The sequence below is a fragment of the Notolabrus celidotus genome, chromosome 20 (assembly GCF_009762535.1).
Source record: "Notolabrus celidotus isolate fNotCel1 chromosome 20, fNotCel1.pri, whole genome shotgun sequence".
Classification (NCBI taxonomy): Eukaryota; Metazoa; Chordata; class Actinopteri; order Labriformes; family Labridae; genus Notolabrus; species Notolabrus celidotus.
In genome coordinates, this window is record NC_048291.1 from 9104651 (window position 1) to 9128116 (window position 23466).

The 23466-nt window shown below is 39.6% G+C and overlaps 1 protein-coding gene across 1 annotated transcript in view; it reads left to right on the forward strand.

The window, feature by feature from the left end:
- LOC117831780 (RNA binding protein fox-1 homolog 1-like) overlaps positions 1-23466 on the forward strand; it is a 272572-nt gene that overhangs the window by 34188 nt on the left and 214918 nt on the right. Inside the window, exon 2 of the mRNA XM_034710617.1 lies at positions 13466-13513. Within this exon, the coding sequence (XP_034566508.1) occupies positions 13466-13513 (48 nt within the window). The remainder of the gene's footprint in view (positions 1-13465; positions 13514-23466) is intronic.

Here is a 23466-nt window from a genome sequence, read left to right on the forward strand (position 1 = left end):
TCCAAGCAAGAAATAACCTGAACTTGAGATTTCCTCTCTTCGTCTTTCTTAACCTTTAATCCAGATTGAATGATTCTTAAAGGTTAATTCTCAGCTGACATACTGCCATGAAACTGACAAAAGTAGCCCATTAAGTTTATAGTATTAGTCCAAATGTATCCCCTTATTTCATCAACTTGTTGTGAGTTTAGCTTAAATATTAGATGGAGTCGCTCTTGTGTTTTAGTATTTAACCCTCCTGTTATGTTGCGGGTCAAATTGACCTTTTTAAAAGTCTATTTTAGGTAATATGTGCCTTCCAAACCTGCTAAATGCAGCATACAAATATGGGCAGCATGTGACAGAAGAGGTGTTGTGTTCATTTATCAACATCATTTAATAAAAAAAAAAAATGTAAATGTAAAATAAAATAAACAAAAATCTATGTAATGTAAAACTATTGTATTTATATTTAGGGCTTTCCAATGTACATTTAAAAAAAGTTTTAACAATAATTTTAATGAGAAACGAGTGAGTTATCCTCATTGAACCGTGATCTGAGAGAATTAAAGAACACTTGTGTTCCTTCATTCAAACAAAATATGTTACTCGTCGCCCACACGATTATCATTACAGAGATTACAAATCCTCTGTTTTCTATCCAGGCCTTTATACCTTCCAGTGACCTTGGGGATCCTGGTGTTATTCATTCTAAAATCACAGACAGCCTGTCTATACTTCTGGTTTTCAAATAACAAATATTTTTTCTAGTTTTACATCTTGTTTAAATTGTACATATAAATCACATGATGTCATTTTATCCACTTCACCTTGCCACTTTTGCAGCAAAACCCCTTATAGTATAATATAACATGACCACAATAGCTTTTTTTTTTGCTTAGGAGATAGATAACTAAATTGGTGGATTTAGAAATTCCAAATAGTTGGGGAATGGTTTCATCAAGAATCCACAGTTTTAAAGGTGCAGTTGGTAGGAATGGGGTAAATGTGCTGTGTTTGGAATAAAAGACAAAATACTCATCGGTACTCATCAGTAATTGAAGTAATTTGAGATTACGGCAAAATCTTTTCCAATGCCTTTGTATCAAGCTATGTTATGGTTCCCCTCGTTCCCGTTATCATGGACCAATCAGAGCACCTCTTCTACCCTCTGTCCTGATTGGTTGAGTGGCGGCCCCTACTATGTCGTCCTGATTAGCTGGGAAGCCGGCACTACTTCCTCATGGAACATGCACGAGAAGTAGGGAAAATCTGGTGGGGAGGGGTAGTGTTGACATTCGAAATCTCTCTCCGAACTGATGTTTATATCACGACAACCAACAGCAGTTTTAAGTTCACTTAGTTTTAAAAGTTGACTCAATTTGGGTGTATAAGTCTATCAGGGTGGAAAGAGGGTTTTTGGATATCCAGCTTCCATTTGGAGAGAGACAGTAGAAACATTTTCAGAGTGCACAACATTTGCTGCATTCCTTCAGATAGTGATGGATTTACATTGAAGAGAACCCCACCAAGGGCTGTTTCTTGTATTGTGCAGAGAGCGGTGCAAAGACTTCCCTCTTAAACCCCAGGCCTTTTCACCTTGGTCGAATGATTAACGTTTCTCTGGCGTCACGTCGAGGGAGATAAAAACCGTCTCTGGGAAATGGCGAGCAATTAAAAGTTTATTAGCCATTCAAGACCAAAAATAATTACTGCTTCTGCTCCATTGTGTTTCAGAAAATAGCTGTGGGCTGCAATCACTGGCTGTGTGTACTCAAACACACTCTGCACACACACACACACACACACACACACACACACACACACACACACACACACACACACACACAAACACACACACACACACACACACACACACACACACACACACACACACACACACACACACACACACACAAACCTACACCATGCACACTACACACTGTATAGAGAGAGGACCAGCATCAAACCAGCGTAAAGCTTGACTGTTAAACCAGCTCACACTTTGAACAGTTCCCTTGTTCCATCTCCCTTTCTGCATATATACTGACATTTACTCACTCACTGGCTGTAGAACAGGGTGTCATCTGCATATTGATATAATACGATCAAAGTAAGCTCTCTCTGTGGCTATGCAAAGTGCTCCTGTTGGAGAAAGAATACACTGAAGAGACAGGGCATGGTCATTTTAAAGCTTGTGTTTTAAAGGAAAATGTCACAGCCAAGAGACAGAGAGACAAAGATAGAGACATTACAGCATTATACAGATATTTTGTTTCAAGCTAAGATTTTTGATGTATTTCTGGGGACCTTTGGTGTCCAGAAGTCTAGTTTCTTACACACTCACACCTCGTCTCTTCAGGCAGTTGGTGCCATTTAGTACAAAGAAAGAGAGTTGTTTCATGCTGGATGTAAAACAGACAGCTCCTTTTTCAGATTTTTGAAACCCAGAAATAGTTTATGCTTCAAGATAAAAAAAAAAAAAAAAAGAAAGGGAGACAGGACACACACACATACACACACAGAGCTGAAAAATAGAAACCATCCAAAGCCACCACAGAAAGAAAAGCCAAGGCAGAGAAGGAGAGGAAGATGGAGGTTTGGCTGATTGGAGGTAATGTCCTTCAGCTTTATTTATCTGCTGGTACAACGCCCCCAGGTGGAGAAGAAATGGTATGCTTCACCTGAAAAACAAACAAATATCATAAAACTGCGTCAAACAGAACATTAGGCCGGGTGAAAGCTAGTGGGTTAACATCAGTTTTCTGCATCAAAGAGCTCTTGATGGGATCCAGCTAAAAGTGCAGAAAATACAAAAGTGAACAGCTGACAAGAAGAATCACTTCATGGGAAGTTTTCTCTTCTTACAAAAGTTTGTGCTATAGACTGTTTAAAAGTGGCGTCACCCATTGTTTTCTGAAGAGTTTTGAAGCCTATCGAAGGCCGTTTCCATACAGTAATGCTGACTCAAGCTAATTATTGGTTGACCTAGCAAGAGGCAAAGAGGTGGAGTTTAGATGCGACTTGAACCGTATTGCTAACAGCAGCCCTGTGCCCAGTAGTGTAAAGGAACAGAGTAAAAGTACTTTGTTGCAGTACTGAATTAGGTTTTGGGAGTATCTATACTTTACTTGAGTTTCTATATTTTTTGGAACTTTCACTTTTATTTCGCTACATTAAAAAGAAAAAAATTATACTTTTACTCCGCTCCATATATATTGTCATCGTTGTTACTCACTACAAAATAAAATGTGACCTCCGGTCTCAAACTATGAAGCCCATGTGGAAGTGTTACAAACTGCAATATATCGAGAATCCGCTTGAGGCTGGCTGCAGAAACACCGGAAACCACATAGACATGAATGGGAGAAGACGATCTTTGTAGCATTAATAAACATGTTTACAGCCTGGTTCAAAAAACATCTTGGCCCTACGAAGCTAATTTCTCTATCGGCACACACTGTACGGGGGGTGAATTTTTTTCTAAGGCAACAGTTCAGAAGATATTAAGATTCAAATTTTTTGCCCAAATGAGGACATGACTGAGGTGACTCCCGGTCGGGAACACAGCTGTTGGCTAGGAGCTTCACACTACGTCACACTCTGCCTGGTTGAGTTCCGCATTTCCAATATAGCTGTGATATATACGATTGGCTTCAAAACAGCTCTCAGGAACAGATGGACGACGTCACGGATACTACATCCATATTTTATACAGTCTATGGTTCTCGCGCGAATAACTGGCGCTCTCAAATCAAGCGGAGGCTCATCTCAGTGAGACCACACACAGCAAGAGGAGAAGGGAGTTGAAGGAGGGAGGGAGAATTAAACTTAATAAAGCTTGTGAGAGAAACAACTATTTCTAGCTGTTTTGTTTCTTTGTACTTATACTTTTGATATTTAAGTACATTTAATTTGAGCTACTTTAAGACTTTCACTCAAGTGTTTTTTTACTGGGTGACTTTCACTTTTACCTGAGTAGATTTCAAGTAAGATATCTTTACTTTTACTTAAGTATGGCTTTCAGGTACTTTATACACCACTGACTGTGCCCGCCTGTCAGTCAAGTCAGCCATGCCCATAGTTATGTCAAACTCTATCTTAATATCTCATCATTTTTAAACCAGATTGTAAGCATGTTTATTTTTGCTGTAAATATGGGCTTTTTAGAATGGGTGTGTATGTTGCTTCTTAGGCTTTTCGATCCAGCCTCAAGTGGCACTCCTGCTCCTCCTGCATTGGCTTCATTCAAAATCGGAGGTTGCTGCTTGGTGTGTGCGCATTGTTTTACAAAGTTCTTTAATGTAGGAAAAACTTCCCGGACTGTTTGAAACATTACAGCTGTCCTGAGTGAGGCCACAACTTTTAGACCCCCCCCTGGTGACTGACTGCAGTATAGGTCTGAAAGATCATTCTTTACCGGATCATCACAGTAGAGGAGGAATGGTAACATAAAACCAACACTGACATGAGTCATTAAACTTTCCATAGACAAAAAAGTGTCTGCTTCAAACCCACTCAACTGTTCTGCTGTGGACAGACCTGAGGGTTCTTAGGTGAAGGGGTGTGACGTCAGTCCGGCGGCTCCACAAGTGCAATATATCAGTGCCCATTGATACAGTATTTTGACTTACATTTTGGATACAGTATTAACTGCTCACAGTAGGAGAAAATGGCAAAGTGTCCACAGTCAAAGGTTTCCACAGTTAATATACTGTATTTGGGCTATTTTGTCTCTAATATTGTAGAAAAGCTCTGAACACATTTGGATGTGATGCAACTAGGCAAGGCAAGCCAAGGCAACTTTATTTGTATAGCGCATTTCATACATGCTGGCAACTCAATGTGCTTTACATTAAAAGATTAAAAGCATTGGTAACATTCAGACAAGCATAAAAGAACACAATTAAGATGACAAATATAATGAAACAGAAAAGAAAAGGACAATTAGAATATATTCAAAATTACATTAAAATTTGCATTTAAAGCAAGCTAAAAATAAGCTAAGATAGGAAGGCAGTGGCAAATAAAAAAGTCTTAATCTGTGATTTAAAAGAGGTGAGAGTTGAAGCGGACCTACAGCTTTCAGGGAGTTTGTTCCAGATATGTGGTGCATAATGACTAAACGCTGTTTCACCATGTTTCGTTCTGACTCTAGGGACTGAAAGCAGACCAGTACCTGATGACCTCAGAGGTCCAGATGGTTAAGCAATGTATTTTGGGCCTAAACCATTCAATGCTTTATAAACCATCAGCAGGATTTTAAAGTCTATTCTCTGACAGACAGGAAGCCAGTATAGGGATCTAAGAACTGGAGTTTTTAAGATGTATTTATGTATTTGGAAATTAACAGACCTACTATATTACCATACCATAACATCACATATCAATTTTAGTTGGTTCAAGTACATTTCTTTAGAGACCGTTAAGAGAAGCATTCGAGCAGATTCATTTACTCCTCATTACAACACAAAAATATTTTTCCTGCATCACTTTTTAACTTAAAATAACTGTTGCATGAATGATTTGATTTTTCATAAATGAACAAATATTGGAAAATCATGCCCTTCCCTATTCTCAATGAAGTGGATGATTGACTTTCTGTTCAGACTTTTGAATAAAATGACTTATCCACTCCACAGTTCTACTGGGCGCTGAGACAATATGAGCATTCGTCCGAAATCCATCCTCAAGTTGGAAAGCTTTTTGAATGACTGTGTTTTAATGTGTGTGTGGATGGTTGGGTGGGTGAGTAAATATCCTGTCAAATTAGAGAAAAGTACCCTCTTCGAACTTTCTGTCTACGCACCAATGTGTGGATTTGGCACGAGTGTGTTAAGTGTCTGTTTTGGCGTTAATAAATGTTCTACACACGGCTCCGTTGTCCCCGTATCAGACACATTCTGCAGTGCGTTAACTCACTCATGTTTTTGTCACCTCATCGGTTCTGAGAGATTGACTCCCAGTGAGGCAATGCAAGATAGAGTGCTTTTATCAACGTGATGATATGCAGTAAACAGGTTGGAAAAGACTCAGCCTGTTCACAGTGACAACGAGCCAAATTTAACACGTATTCGATTGTTAAGTGTGTTGTGTTTACTGAGTGCTGCAAAGTAGCTCTTAGGGAAAGAGATACAGATCCTAATATGTAAAGTAATGTGGTAGCAAAATAGCATTTATAACACTCCTGAAAGTCCATCAACACTAAAGTTCATGATGTCCTGATGATGTATTAGAAATGGTTTTCAACTGGTTGCTTTTCTCTCCTTTGAGACAGACCACACATATCAACAATCTATACTTCTTAGGAATCTTAATCAGGATGTAGTTATTTCAGCATAATTTTAACCTGTTCATTACAACTGAATCCAAGTAGAATCTGTGTGTCTTGGGTTTATAATACTGTAGTAACCCAGAAGTCAGCCAACTGGATAAAGTGAAACCGCCAAGACATATGGACAGGTGCTCAAACGTTGATACTTTCTAGACATTATGGATGTGGTTTTAGCTTTCTTTAGGAGGTCTTCATTAGAAAAATCCTGGTACTGATCCTAGTTATCAGGTCATCAAACTGGGCTTTTCAATGTATCTGTAACACACAACCCAACACTGATGAACTTCCAATCTGCTTTCTGTTTCTTTCCTTTTTTTTTCCAACCAAAACTGCAAATGACTGAATATCCATCTTACAAGCGTTGTTGCTCTTTCTTCAACGTCAGCGCCCGGCCGTCCAATGAAATAATTTATGAGCGAAAGTGTGCGTGTATGCTGGGGGAAAAGGAGCAGTCATCTGTCTATGTTGTGCTGCTGTTTGTTCAATTAGAGAACTAATTCAGAGGCAGGCTGACAGCTGAGAGGTTTTAATTATAATCATGCCACACGACCAGTATAATAAATGAGTGAATTAAGGAGCCCCAAGTTTGATAAATGTTGTTGATTGCACAGATCGGTCCAATCAAGGCCGACACCATATCTATCACAGAGCTACAGTGTCTGAGAGACAGAGATAAAGACAAGGAGGGGCTGTATGGAGGAAGAGAAAGCAGTGAAGGTAGCGATGCATTTATTGGAGTATAAACAAGAAAATAGAGATTTCTTTCACACTTAATTTCTTTTGTGTCACCTCGTACCTACGCCTATTGTGAGGTTGACAAGGTCCTACACGATGACTTATTCACAACAATCTGTCAAGCTAGTTTCTTGGCAATAGATCAGTGCAGTCAAAACTAGAAATGCACCAACATCTCTGATTCCTGCAAGGTTTCCTGCAGTTTACTAAAGATAAAGAAGAAAAAGTTTGGGTATAAGAAGTGTGCTTGTCTCTGTTTGTTGCTGGAGTAGCGTTAGCCAATCTTATCAGACTTTGGTTGTAAGCAAGAAAACACTCCATGTGGAGAGCAAAGGGGAAAGAACCATCCACTTGTATCTAGGGATTGTTGAAGTGGTAGTCCAAGATAATTATATGCAAATGACACCCCGGTTTTAGTCGTTTTGCCATTTCTCAACTCTTAATTCATTCTCGAGTCTCAAGTTGCTTTTAGACTTGTAATCAATAAAAAGTGCGCACACAAGAAGCCAAGGCATGGAAGTCCTTTTGTCTGTTTTCCAAAGACAGGACACTGTCTGTGGCGTTTCTGTCTTTGGAAGAAGTCTCAGAAAATCGTTTTATTGTGGCCCAGAGGCTTAAACATCAGCAGTCGAAATGTAAAAAGTTCATAAAACCGTGGAAACAACGAAAGAAAGATGAGCAGTTTGACTACTTTGTATGTTTGAATTATTCTAAAGTAACTTTTGGTTACTCATAGGACTTGAACCCTTGTGTTCAGGGTTTGTTTGACCCATACATTTACTCTTACAACACAGCCTAGACTGGTAGGGTTGAGTCATAGCCTAGACCAGCATTTCATCTTGGCTCTGACTCCCCTGTCTTCTAATATCTAGCTGCAGACTCTTCTTGTTGTGCAATGGGTGGTGGGGGCGGCCAGGAGCCTGGTGGTAGAGTAGGTAGTATTGGTGTTGTTTCTACCTGGAGTTGCATGTACAGATCCTGGGTCTGTTGAACGTGGCAACAATGTATGGGTTGGGGTATTAAATTGGGGTGTTCTGCTAGTGGATATGATGGACAGTGGGAGCTGGCATCTCCCAAGGTGTCGTGGGACTAACTAAACTAAAAACCAGTGAAGGGAGGCCTACTTGATTACCCCAGTTATGTGCTGGCTCTCACTGCCCATCTGTCCAATCTATCTCAGGCTTTGGGGGACATCAGGAGCCATGGATTAGGCTACTAAATGTATCTATAAATGGCATAGTGGGGTGGGTTTCCTGAGCGCTAATCCTTTCTTTTAGCACAAGTACCTTGTGTTTATCTCAAACTCTTGAGTTGCAGAATTTCTCACTCTTTCTGCTACATCATCACAATAACTCTAATTACAGATTGAGCCTCTTATCTGATGTCTTCAGGTCTGCTGCATCCTTTTTTGTTGTTGCAATGCCAATAAAAGCTTCCGTACATAAGTAATGATTTCTGCTCATGGACACCATGCCTGCCCTCTGTAATCTGAAATATTATTGTGCAATCTCCGTCTTATTGCAAATCACTCCTTTGTTGATGATTTGCTTCCTCTCTGTATGACCATCAGTTTAATCAGCTTGTGAACAAAAACAATCTCGAGGCTGCGTTGCTGCATCTACTACTAAATGAGGGGGAAGTTTGGTGATCTGATTAGTTTCCAATCTGGAGGCTGTCTGAGGCCTCTCTGCAGGAAGTTTGCTTAATTTTGGATCTCCTGAAAGTCCAAAGGTGTTCAAGTTGTTTGGATTGGTGACTGATTTTGCATGTTTTTGCTGTTTGAATGTTCTTACCACTGATTATCATTCAGCAGCTTCATAACAGTGAACATTTTTTAATCAAGCAGAATCTTGGCTAAGCTTCAAAGTGTAGTTATGTCTGATGAACCGTGTAGGCTTAAACCTGGTGATACACAAATGGCAGCAGACAGCATGAGCTCCACTGCAAGTTTATTTCTTGTCAGACCAATCCACTAGATATGAATTAGATTGAAATTGAATGGGAGAGAAAGAGATAACGAGGAGAGAGTGAGGTCAGATGAGATTCATTTCATATCAGAGAGAGAGATGCTGGCAGTGCTCCATGTCTGCAAATGGACTCATCCAACAGAGGTTTAGGGTCAATTTACTTTCCATTCACTGTCTGTCCAAAGAGAATTCTCCTCTAATTCAAGATCTGAAAATCTGTTCAGCCAATGAAAAAATCTCTTATCCAATCTATAGAGAAGCCAACAAAGTGAACCACATTGTTATTTGACTTTGAGATTGTGTAGATTTGGCGCCCCCTGTGGACAAATGGTACCTCGCATCTCTTTGTCGAACTTACCGTGCACATGTGTAAGTTGTCTTTTTTGTAGCATTCTGAACTCACCAGGCTGACGATAATGATAATCTCTGCCAATGGGAAAGCATATTTTTAAAGCATCTTTGAACAACGTGCTTTATGAAGGACGTATAATCTTAATGGAGCGGTATCTCCATTCGATTTTTGGTGCTGAAACGTTTGGCCAATTCTGCTCGGACAAAAAGAAACCTATTAGGGATAGACCGATTATTGGCTGGGCCGATTATCGGCGCCGATATTCAGCATTTTGACACATATCGGCATCGGCCTTGTTAAAAAATCCGACAGCCAATATGAGATCAATTTAAAACTGGGTTACTCTGGCTCAAAATTCAATAAATCATGTGGCAGAAATGACACGTCTGCCAAAACCGTAGCCTAGCTTGCGTTCCATTTTTCCTGCAGTTTCTCATTACAGGAGACGAGCTGAGCAGCATCCGTTGTGGCCCCTACAATGACTAGTGATTTAAAACTCATACAACCCCACTTAAAAGAAACTGAAATACCCCCATAAAACAAAGATAAGTTAAAGATTAACATTTCAGTTATATTCAACATTTTGACACCAATATTTCCCCTTTTACTGCAAATGAATATCGGCTCCAAATATCGGTTATCGGTCTCCTTGACTACTAATAATCGGTATCGTTATTGGCCCTGAAAAAAACACATCGGTCTATCTCTAGAACCTATCCCTTTAGAGCTGGTTTTGGTTGCATGTTGAGATCTAGAGAAGCCACACTCAACCCGAGTTAACTGTAAGCCAGTTTGCATTAGCAGCTCAGACCATTCTTATAAATGTTTGCCTAGAGTTTCCGGTCTGGGGCAACAAATCCAAAATTCTGGGTGCACACAGCTGGGCCGAGGAAAAAAGGGGTTCTTTCTGGACACCAAATGATGCCATATTTTGAACTTTGATATACTCCTATAATCAAAGGCATAGAGGGTTACATTTCTATATTAATCTGAAAGTTCATAACATTCATACTTAATGTTTTCTTGTGAGGACAGGGCTAAACCATGTGACTTTGGAAAAGCTATAGTCTCTCTACTTTTTTTTAATAACATCACGTTATTTATCATTTTAATTTGGTTTCATATTTATTTTAATATTCAATTGTTTTATTTATTTCAAACTTATCTTTATTATCTAACTACTAATTTTGCTACTTTTGGTGATTTTATTTATTTTAGACTTATCTATGCTTTTTTATTATCTTAATTATTTATGTTGTATTTATTTATCTATTTATTTATCAACTTTTTCCGTTTGTTGTTTAATTATATAATTTTTTTTGTAATTGGTGTGTATGAGTATGATGCTCAGCTCAAGACCTACTGCAGTTTGTGTAACAGGCAGCCCCACTTTGGTGTGGGTGACACAACTATATATTTGCTGCAAAGAAAGCATATTCCTCCCTAGACAGACCCAACAGCTTAATGAGGATTATGTATGACATCTCAACCTTTATCACCATCCAGTCCTGGCTGCTGGGGGACATGCATGTGGTCTCCTGGATCACGAACTACCTGTCCGCCAGGCCACAGTTTGTGAGGCTGCAGAGATGTGTGTGTCTGACCGTCTGGTGAGTAACATCTGGGCCATCAGGGAACTGTCTTGTCTCCCTTCCTATCACCACCTACACATCCAACTTCCAGTACAACTCAGACTTATGTCATCTTCAAAAATCCTCCAATGTCACAGCCATCATGTGGTGTAGGAGGAGTACAGAGACCTGGACGAGCAGTTTGTGAGCTGGTGTGAGAAAAATCCCCGACAGCTGAACACGAAGAAGACAAAGGAGATTGTGATGGACCTCAAAAGGAATAAGACCTCTGCTCCATTGCTCCTCCATGCAGAGACCTTCAGATCTCAAAGATCTGGTGAAGGACGTGGCCCACCAGTTTGAAAAGGCATGAATCATCTGGTTTCCAGTCGAGGTTCCCTCCTTTTTTCTGTCTTTGAACTTTAGGTGGAAATCCACTCGGACACAAGAAGGCAGACAAATGTCCCACTGAGAGATCTCAGCTGAGTGAAGAACTCAAACCGGAGACCGTCTCCGCTGACCCTGCTGATGCACCGCGTCTCCTGCATGCCAGTGTTGCTGATCAACATAAATCAAATTGCTGCAGTCTCTGGACCTCCTCCAAGTGTGTGCACACGTGTGTTTCAGGGACGGCAGATTTCAGGGAGGGTCTGCTGGCAGATGGGAGAGGCCTTACACACACCAACACATCAACACACTGAGTCAATCATACACACACACGCACGTACACACAAACACGGCTCCTAATCAAACATGGTGCAAACATGCTGTTCTTGCCAAGCCGGAGTGTGTGGGTGTGTGTGGTGGCTACTCGGGTCGTGTGTGCGGTGGCAGATGGTGACGATCCGCTTACCTGTGTGTGTGCGGAGGAACCGGAGCTGATTAGGAAGATGAGTCAAAGAGTAAATGATGAAATATGAGTTCTGCAAACACAAACGGCTTTCTCAAATTAAGACACCGCCGTCAAATGAGCTGTCTGTGTGTGTGTGTGTGTGTGTGTGTGTGTGTGTGTGTGTGTGTGTGTGTGTGTGTGTGTGTGTGTGTGTGTGTGTGTGTGTGTGTGTGTGTGTGTGTGCTGAGGTGGACGTGTCTGTCTACCTGCCTGTCAGTGTAAATCTTTCTCTGCTGTACTGTTTAATCTGTCTGAAGGAAGCTTGTGTGTCACAGATCCAAACATTCACACTCACACACACTGTCGGCTTGTTAATAGTGCCATCTGCTGGAAACGGTACAAAAGCACCAAGACGTGTAATCAGATACTGTATCCTTATCTCTGCAAACTCATTACATGAGGTTTAATCAGTTCACTTCCCATGAACCCTTATGTCTGTTTTAATGTGCACTCCATGATTAAAACCACACCCTTTTGGAATGGGAACACTGTTAATTGGGATCTCCTTTATTGGAAGTTTTACGGTACTTAAGTGCTAAAAGTCTCCTCAGACCTTTTCCAAAACTTCTATCCTCTAACCGTCTGTTTACAGATATTGGTGCTTGCTGTGCTTTCAGCTGCCCTCTTAACTTCTGCTTCGCTCTCTGTTTTTTCCGCTCTGCCCTCTTTGTGTTGCACTCCCCCAACCGACTGTTTGTCAGGTTTTAATGATCAAACTGATCAAAATGAGGTGACGTTTTCTTGTTGGGGGGCAAGTTTTTTTCAGTTCCCCTCTGCGTCTCTTTGATAGCTGCTGTGTCACAGTGAAATTTATGCAGTTTCACATCTTGGTGTTGACTCAGGGAGACTTTTGTGAGCATAATGTTGGCGCATTGCAGTTGTGTGTCGAGCAAGCGGCAACCTCCGATCTAAAAATATGAGTCCAATGCGGAAGTGTTAAAAGCTTCAGTGAATCGAGGATCCGCTTGAGGCTGGCTCCAGAAGTACCAGAAGTCACATACACATGAATGGGATAAAGCCGATCTTTACAGCAGAAATAAACATATTTACAGCCTGGTTCAAAAGACGAGTGTAGGCTGGATAGCTCATTTCTAACGCTGCAATTTTGAAGATATTGAGATTACGAGTCTTCCAATGAGAAGCACAGCTGCCTGCGGGAACCCTGCAGCTGTTGGCTAGGAGGCTCAAACTCCACCTCTTTACGTCACACTGGCTCGACAGAAGCAATATGGCTGCCGCCGACGATTGGTCTCAAAACAGTACTTCAGAAACAGATTGGTGACATCACGGATACTACGTCCATATTTTATACAGTCTATGGTGTGGAGCCCAAGATTTATAAAAATGGGAATAAAATAATGTGATATGATTAGTTTCGTTTAAATTTTGATGTTGTTTGTCCGTTTCTCTGGTATAGTAACTTTCCGTACCTGTTGTCCCGGCAGTCTTTATAAAGGAAGCACTGAGCCCGACGCTCTTTACACCTGAGCTTCACTTCTGAACATTGTTCCATCCCAAAGCTGTGTTTTGGTGTGAAGTGTTTTTTTGTTGAATTCAGGTTTTGTTCAGTTTTTGTTGAGCTTTTAACACAAGTACGATGTTGATTCAGTCTTTGTGTCTGTTTGTGTTCCACAGCAGATCTGTTCAGAGAGCAGCAGCTGCAGAAACACAGACAACAACTCGGTGAGTACAGAAATATCACTTTCTCTTTATCTTAAAGCTGTCAGGGTGTTTTTTTTTATCTTGCTGGTCCCTGTTTGAGAATCAGACTGAAGTGCTATTTTTTCTCTCTGTCATTGTTCAGCCTGACGCTGGGTTCATGTCAGCTGATTTGTGTTTTGAAAAGGAGGTTATTGCGTCTAACTTTGCCCTCATCAGTCAGCTGTGAGTGATGTGTTTATCCCATCAGGTGTAGAGATGTGGTAGTTGTTGCTGGGATCAGCTTGTATGCTGATTTAAGATTAGTTATGTTTGTGAGCTTCAGGCCTTTTTACTATTCTTCATTGAAGCAGCTGTTTTTATTTCTGAGTTCAGGTTTTTGGCTCTTGTAAAAGACAATAACATCCCATTTTTATAACACTGCCTAACAGTGATGCACAAACAGCTTTCATGTCATTCTATTGTTTACATATACCACATTTTATAACATAAAACAGTATCTCTCTGACTTGTCTTAATTTATGAGTATTTTCTGTTCTGATTTACCTTGAAGATAAGGATGTTGCTTTCACAATTATAGATGCACCTTTGCATGCACGGTACCACTGAACTAAATTAAAACCGAAAACTTGAGCCGACAGAGGAAACCCTGAGGGAAAACAGGAATAAACTCCTGGCCTCTGAGAAAAAAAAAAGTCTAGATATATTTTTAAACAATCTAAAGGAGCTCAGGTTCAGGTTCAGGTTACTTTATTTGTACCCGTAGGTAAACTTGTTTTGCAGCCAGTGAGATGTTAGGTCGATACAAAATTACAAGCTAGACTTCAGACAGAACAATCTACTTAATGTGCAAAACATACAAAAAATATCCTAAAAACTAATCTAACACTAAAAATGGTAAAATGAATAGACATGATAAAATGATAAAATGATAAAAGTGCTAAAGGTTCCATTTAAAAAGCATATCAGAAAACAGTCAACCAATAAAAACAATGGAATCACATGAATAAATAAGGTATATTCAGGTGATGCCTGCTCACTCTGTGTTGATATGTGCAGTTTTTACTATTTTTGTATAAATTCTTTTATGGACTGATGAGACCACCTGTGCAATCTAATGCAACCTAATAAGACAGATCTTACATAGTTACTACTTTTAGAAAGCTTCTATTTTCAGTTTTTGTTGAAGCGCTCAGAACAATAATTATAATAGTAATACATATTTATAAATAAAGTGCTGGTCGACTCTCTTGTGTTACAATGAATGTTAGGGGTGTGCCAAAATATTGATACTACGATATATCGCGATATTTCGTCTTGCCAGTCGTTATCGATACTCTGGCGCCAAATATCGATATTTAAACAATAAACATAAAGCTGTTCTAAACAGATTCTCTCACAAAAGCCTGCTACAATTTTGATTTACAGAGTCACTACTTCAAGCCTTCACATGATGGCGCTTAGCATGAATAAGAGTGGGTGCTGCGGTAGAGTACTCTTTGAAAGGAAATCAAAAGAAGAAGAAAAAGAAAATGGTGCAAGGCGGAGGATTAGCAAACAGCAGAGAAAAACACCTGAAGGATGCACTGTCGAATTTCAAATCTAAAGTCTGGGCCCACTTCGGCTTTTACTATACTGACAATTGAACAACACTTGATAAAGAGTTCACAGAGCTTACGGTGGAGGAGAGGACGGTTCACAACGCTAATGCTAACGTCTCTATAAGTGCCACTTGGCGAACTGCTTCAAAAACGAAAGTGAAAGTTAAAAATTGTAGTCGCAGCGGTGAACTCTAAGTGACCCAGTAACATGCTGTCTGCGTATCGTATGGAGACAAGTCGCTGTATACACGTGCTGACCCGACCAAAACATATAGTGAAGGAATAACAGTTCAGGGGCCACAAATAGGCGGCTGGCGGGCCGGATGCAGCCCGGGGACGCCTATTGAGGGCCTCTGAAAGATACAAAGTATCTACTGCACATATGGTGTAAGACTTTGACCATATATGCAGTAGATAGTTTGCTTTACTTGGCTGTCGTTCATGTGAAATTGATTGACAATGTTTTGTAATTCCTCTGAAATGGATTCAGTGCAGACAATACATTCTTAATTTCTTCAGTGACACAGATATCGTGATGTATCGTGGATGATATTTCTTGCAATATGTCAATTATCACAGAATCGCTGTATCGTGATAGTATTGTTATCGTGGGTAAAATATCGTGATAATATCGTATCCCGACGGACCTGGTGATACCCAGCCTTAATGAATGGTGACCCCTAAATTTGCTCTTGTATGTCAATGGAGAGGAGCAAATATTAGGAACACGTTTCAGTATAACTCACTCCTCTGCCCCCCCACATAATATGGCTTAATTTTAATAATAATAATAATAATGATAATAATAATAATGATAATAATAACAATAATAATAATAATTTCCGTAATAACAACAACAATAATAATGATAATAACATTGAAAATTAGTTATAATAATAATTTAAAATATGTATTATTATGATTATTATTATGACTATTAAAGAGAAAATAAAGAAGCATGTGAATAAAATCACCACGCCAAAATAACTGCACTGTTGGATTTGATTGCACAGGTGGTTCTGATATAACAGCTTATTGGAATATCGTATATAAGAATATACATAAATAAATATAGATGAAAATGCACTATAAAACTCCAATGAAAGTGAACAGACATCAGGTAATGAATGTAAATTGATAGATATGTTGATTTTCAATCTTCTTAGTGGTCTTACTGGTCTACAGTAATTCTTAAATGGAGCTTATATAAAAAATAAAACCTTGCTTTGGATTTTATTCACTTGTTCGTTTGTATGTATATATATGCAAACATATTGTAGCTCTAGATGTAATTTTGTTTAAAGATTTTGTTTTGGGACCTTTTTCCTGTTTATTCGGTAAGATATAGAAGAGACATGTGGGGCGAGATTGTGGGAGAGTTTCAGGCACCTCATAGCATGAGTCAAATCAAGGTCTGCAGCCTCTGTTTGCTGGGCACCTTCTCTACCAACTGAGCTAAACCAGCACCCCAAAATGTTCTTAAATAATTCTCTAATCACCATTACCTAATTTCAACCTACCTTGCATTTTATCGTAGTGAACATGATTATTATGATAATGACTACACGACTGGACACAGTACTACAAACAGTACATAAGTCATTAACAGAAACCAGTCAGTTACATAAAACATAATATTCAATGAATGTTGAGCTATAAAGAGTTACTTTTGTTACTTGTCGTGTGTTTCTTCATCAGCTCAGCAGCTCTAGTACACGTGTAGCTCTCCATGGTGCTGAACCCAGATGTAGTAGCAGATAAGAACACTAGATGGAGCCAGAATATCACCTCTGCAGCCTGTCACGCATAGACTGTAACAACATAAAAGGGTTCTGTTGGTGCTCATGCTTCTGTCTCATGTTTGATCATTTCAAGAGTGTTGCAAACTGTAAACTTTACACCAACCAAACCTGAATATTATTTGAGATCAAGCGAAATATTCAAGCAAATATGTAAATACTCAATCATTTGAACTTTTAGTCCACACTCAAACCCAGAGAGAGCTTTATCTTTTGTTTTGTTTGGATTGATTTGACCTGAGGGTTTGCTAGTTTGATCTCCTCTGATTTATTTCGAAAAGAAGGATAAAGAGTGAGTGCCTCATTATCAACACAGAGGTGCCCTTAAGCAAGGCATTTAACCTCTGACTGTTTGGAAACATTGCTCTCCCTCGAAAGGTGAATTAAACACATCCATCTCTGTAGGGGTTTTTCTTTAAATGTTGTCAGACAGTTTGAAAAAAGACCATGACAGTGACAAAAACACACTTTTCATGGTTCTTTTCATGAATGTGTTGCTGCGCGTTCAACAGCAGCATGCTGAAGAAATCTTTAAGAGGAAAGCCATGTTTGTTTGTTTCTGTTACTCACAAAGGAGGACACAAGGAAGACTTTTAAAATCAGGATGTCACGGAAAGAAATTAGATAAAAAAATGTACATTCCCAGTTTAATGTGCTTCTCTGTAGGACAGAGTGCAGCCTGTAGGGGGTGCTGTTATAGCACTCGCTCTTTATGTTGTTTACACATCTCTGTAGCAGAATCCTCTTAAAGAGAACGAGTTTTTCACAGAGGGAAGAGAGTGCACTGCTACTTTTAGATTTGCTGGTGGGCAGAAAAAAGCTGCAAGCTGCTGCCCAGCTGACAGAAATAGAAACAAAGAGATGTGTGGAGAAGAGCAGCCTCTCAGACAGTTAATCTGGCTCAGTGTTAAGTGCATAAAAAACTTCTAACGGAGAACCTTTTGTTCAAATGACCCACATACAGGCGAGCCTCGGGGGGCCTGCAGCAGAAAAGGTCTCTCTCATTTTGCAGCTTGATTATGAACGCAGCCCGGGGATGTTGCTGAACTTCAGATAATTGCAGCCTTTGGCTCGGAGAGTCTAAACAAAGTCACCTCAGTGCGACGTCCTCGACAACAGATTTACTCTGAAGAGGTTTGTAAAGCAGAGGGGACGTTGTTAACTCTTTCACTCTCTGATGAAGGGAGCACCAGGAGATGTTCAACACTACACACACAAACACACAAACACACACCTATACATTCACATACAGGAGTGAGCAGTGACACCTCATCTTGTATTGTTGTTTGCAGTTTGATTCAGTGAATGAACTCATGACAGATTGAAAGATGAGATAAAGGAAAGAGAGATAAAATGATAGTTAATGGACCACGTTAGCCTGACTCTTACTCATAGAAATCTCTTGTTTCTTAAAGCTGATTTAAATATGCTATTAAATAGCTAACACAATGTTTACAGATCTGTCTTTTTTAATTGGCTGGTTCGGTTAGCTTTAGCTTTGCTAGTAACTAGCTGCTTTGGACACATTGTAACAAAGTTGCATGAAAACAGACACAGTATTGAGGGGCATGTACAAAACTTTTTGACTAGGGTAGCCCAACTGAGGCTCTCACATCAACAGGGGTGGCCAGTGTATTTACAAATAAAATACATTTACCCTTTCTGTCTTCACAACGTACTTTCATTAAAGTATTAAGCAGTTGTTATATTCCCTTTGACTTAAAAAAAAACATGACAAAGGGGCATAAATCTTTTAAGCTTAATTATTTAAGGACTTCCAAAAGATGTTTTTACAAAGTCACATTGGATGGCACTAATAAAGAAATCTACTGTCAGCCTTTTAACTCATCCCAAATTATAGATTTTAACAGAAACCCCACCTCTGACAAGGCAAACAGCCAAACACAGTTTAGGATTTTGGGGTGGCCCCTCGGATGGCCAATTGGATTTCAAGGGGTGCCAGTACCACCCTTGGCCATCCCCTGGACACGCCACTGACAGTATTCACTCATGTCAGCGAACATTAAATGCAGGGACACTGTATTGAGTTTTACCTTAATCAACATTTTATTAAGTGCACGTCACTGTAAATATACCAGACTTAGCACATTATCTAAAATTCATCTGTAGCCCTAAACACATTTTACAACTAGATAAATCACAGAACAAGTTAAACACAAGATGAGACTAAAGCCTCAGGGCACAAGAAGAGGAAACGGGTATTATGCATGGGCACATGGCTGGTTTATTTTAACCGATGTTTGAGTATTATTTTTAAAGGTTAAGTACTTTTCACACTCCCAGATACAAGCTGGAAGATTGTTCCAGGAATGTGCGCCTCTAACAGAAACCAGCATCTGACTAAATTTAGTTCTAACCTAGATACATTACAGCCTCCCCTAGTTTGTTTATAGTGTTTCCTTCTGAATAATTCATTTAGTTGAGTATTTTTACTTTTGTTTTCTTACTTAAAGTTTTGAAACTGTCCTTGTTCAAAATGTAATACTTCCTTGATATGCCAATAATCACAGTGAAAAGGTTTCCTGTCCATATTGTGACCGTCTTTGTGAAGAGAGACCTTAACATACGGGCTCTTGTAGTAACTTGTCTGTAAAACAAAGTATTTATCTTGGAAAATATCAGGCTTCTGCTGACTTGGAAGTAAGGAAAGGTCTCATGATAATAATGATAAAAAAATGAATTTATAATAATAATAATAATGATAATAATAATAATAATAATAATAGTATTTGTATAGCCATTTTCACAGACATAGAACATCTCAAAGTGTGTCTTTTACACAGATAAAACACAAAAAGAGAGAAACAGAATCAATAAAACAGTGCAATTAAAATTGTATATTTGGTAAAACATAATTAACCACGTGCCTGTCTGAACAGGTGTGTTTTTAAAACCTTTTTAAAAATATATGCTTACTTTTGTTATGTCTGTTTTTGTTTTATTTATTTATTTGTTTGTTTGTTATTGTATACATGTGTATAATGTAAAATATGAATACAAAAATAATAAAAAAAAATATAGTATATGCTTACTAAAAGTGAATATGCAGTGCATTCATCTGAAAGCAAAAGGGTAGACTTGCTGCTACAAAGAAAACAAAAATTAGGAGACTTAAAGAAAAGAAGGAACATTAATCTTCAGGAGTTTGTTGTTTAAGTTCGTGAAGATGTTTTTTATATATATATATATATATATATATATATATATATATATATATATATATAGTTTTTTTTATAAGTTATATTTTTGGGGTCTTTTACACCTTTATTTATAGAGGAGATGACGGTGGATAGCAAAGAAAATAGGGGAGTTGAGGAATGACATGTGGAAAAGGAGACAGGCTGGAATTGAACCTGGGCCACCCGCTATATGGGCACACTACTTCATCATTAGGTCCATACCCATGAAGATGTTTTATTTGCCCTTTAATTTTCTTTCTTCTCATCCGCATTTTATTTAAGGTTTATTCCCTCTTCCGAAGGCCTTGTGAGTAGTTCTTCACAGGTGTTTAAACAGATTAAAATTGACAGTGATCATGAACGGCAGAGCAGGTATATGGCCAATAGGTGCTGGATCCACTTTTCAATAAATATATATACTGGAAAGGGGCGCTGGTGGCCTAGCGGTCTAAGTGCCCCACATATAGAGGCTACAATTCTCAGAAATACAACTTAAAAAAAAAAATATGTATACTGGAAAAAAGTTGATATGTCATTAGCATAATAAATCACACACTGCTTAGATGTGCGCCCCCAACAACCTATCAGATAGCAATACATTCTATACTCTGAAAACGTATTGGGTGATTGCACTGCAAACAACTCAAAGCTAAGGCAGTGTTTCTCTTACTTCTTGCAGAAAATGTCTTATTAGTTATAAAGCGGGCTGCTCACACACCGTCTGTGAGACCTGCATGTCTCTGCTGACCTGAAGCACCTGATTACATATGCAGCACAAAGTGAGAGAGTCCGTTTCCCATCTTCCACGCTGGCTCTCCATGAGAGGCACTTTGACTTTGAAGGTTCACACATCATGGGTGTAATTCAGACATCTGTGAATGAAGACAGTTTCAGGGCAAATTAACACAAACTCTGTGAGACAAACTTTATTATCAGAGATGCATGAGCTGTTAGAAACACACCTGAGGTCAACGATGACACATGACTCGATAGTTTTGGCAGTCATGGATATTTTGGAGATTTCTCCGGACCTCACAACGGATGAAGACAGTTCTTCAGCTGTGTTGAGTTTGACATTTCATTTTAAATTGTGTAGTATATGAGATCGACCCTATTCATTAGTTTCCTGGGTTCGATTTCGTAAGCTACACAATTTAAAATGAAATGTCAAACTCTCCACTTAGTGTCACCAACTGCCTGAAATTAGAAAGGGATGCCATTTGTGCTCATTACTGCCTCCCTGAGTGATCTGCATGACCAGCAGGGGGCAGCAGGTGTCTAGCGTGTGTGTGTTTAAGAGTGTGTGTAAGTGTGTGTGAAGCACTAGTGCAGCCCACTACGGGACCTCATCAGTTAATTAGTTTTTTCTCCCTTATTTTTACTTGTACTCTGCCCATTGGGGATCCCCGCCCCTCCTCTTCCTCTCTTTCTCTCTTCATCAGTGTATCATCTGTATCAGCAAATTATACCACAGGGAAATCTTTTTCTTTTAAATAACCTCCTTCTCTCTCTCTCTCTCTCTCTCTCTCTCTCTCTCTCTCTCTCTCTCTCTCTCTCTCTCTGTCTTTCTTTGGCCCTTTTCCCTTCTCGTCCTCCCTCTCTCGCATTTCTTTCCCTCTCCCTCCTTCCTTCCCCGGCTCTCCCTCCATAAGCCTGTTCCCCTTGAAGTGTGCTGGTTATGGATGCGTGAGTTGTCGGCCTGAGACCAGGAGATTATTAGGAGGATACATGATTAAAGAAACTCTCATTTCCTCCACGGCTGCAGAGAAAACTTTGCCGGCAGACGGATTCAGACCCTTTTTAGTTTCCTTCACACGTCTGTCGGTGCGAGCAGACTACAGGGCAGCCTGTCGTACAATGTGGCATTAAAAGCACAGGCTGTTCTCTCTTTAATGGAAAAATGGATCATTCTTTGCACGGAGAATTTAAATCTGAGGTCAAACAGAACGTAGTGTCAAGAAGAAAATGGAAGAATAAGTGTCTGCTTGGTTGTGTTAATAGAGAAATCTGCAAATATATTCGTGTTTCAGTTGAAATCTTTGAATGGGCGTCTGTGAAACAACAGTTTGTAACAGTGGTTGTTAGACTGAGAGTCTGCAGCCATTCAAGCAGCTCTTCAAGCTGTTGTCAGGTTCAGAGATGCTTAGGATGAATACTGGCATCACCATAATAACAGGCTCTCAATCACACAGTCATTTTTCACCTTGAGTGAGTTTGCGGTTGAACTTGGTTCACAAGAAACCTTTGGTTTTTTAACCTTTAGAGACAACAGCTAGCATGTTAGAGATTCTGGTGCACGCATATGTCCAAATAACTTGTACTATGTTTACAGAATAAAGGCCGTATCCAATGGCACCATTTTGCGCCGGGAGCACCCATGACCTCAATTTCAGAGCACACCAGCCTTTACTGTCTCTAGATTACAAAAGTAATCCTGAGGCACTTCCATTTTCCTAAGTAGTGACTGTTGGGTCAGTTTTAAAATGCTCTCTTCACTTTCATCAAGAAACTATAAAACTATTGATAGACATTGTGTCAAGCGCCCCACGTACAGAGGCCACTGTCCTCATCGCTGGGGTCCCCGGTTTGATTCCCGACCGGTCGACCATTTCTTGCATGTCTTCCCCCACTCTCTCCTTCCCACATTTCCTGTCTCTCTTCACCTGTCCTATGGAATAAAGGCAAAAATCCCCAAAAATATAACTGAAGAAAGAAATCATGTCAAAGCATTAGCAGAAGCTCTAAACTCGGAGATTGTAACTCGAAAAACAAGTTTGATAACTTTTCTCCTCCCTACGGACCTCCACCATTGTTGTGGACAAAGTTGATTTCAGAAGTCCCGCCCCTTCTTGATTCTGATTGGTCTGTGATCAAGTAGTGACAATGATGAGCGTGACAGTGTTCCAAAAGTTTACCTGTTTTCAACTGAGAGCGCTGCGGCGAAAATCCGCAGATGCTGAGGGCGTTTTTGCACTGAGGATGCTGAGCACTGGAAATCGTAAATCACATTGAGTTTGAATAGAAATGAAGTGCTGCCAGTGCAAAAAAAATTGCTGCACCTAAGGCTTCCTCTTTTATTCATTGTTCAATGTTTACCATCTAACAGCAACTTAAGACTATGGAATGGATTAAAAGTGCAGAAACAGCTTCTACTCATGGTTTGCTATCTGTATTTTTAGGATGCGTTACACCTGTAGCATATTTGCTTTCTATTGCTTCAAATGTTAAAATGATGCATTACTGCATGTTTTTTTCCATTGGGTCTTTTTGTGTTCACGCTGAAGTGCCCTGTCAAGCAGTGTCATGCGAAGTCCAAGTAATTCGAACCATGTGTTAAACCAGGGACTACCTCTTCTAGGCGACCTTGGCTTCCTTGT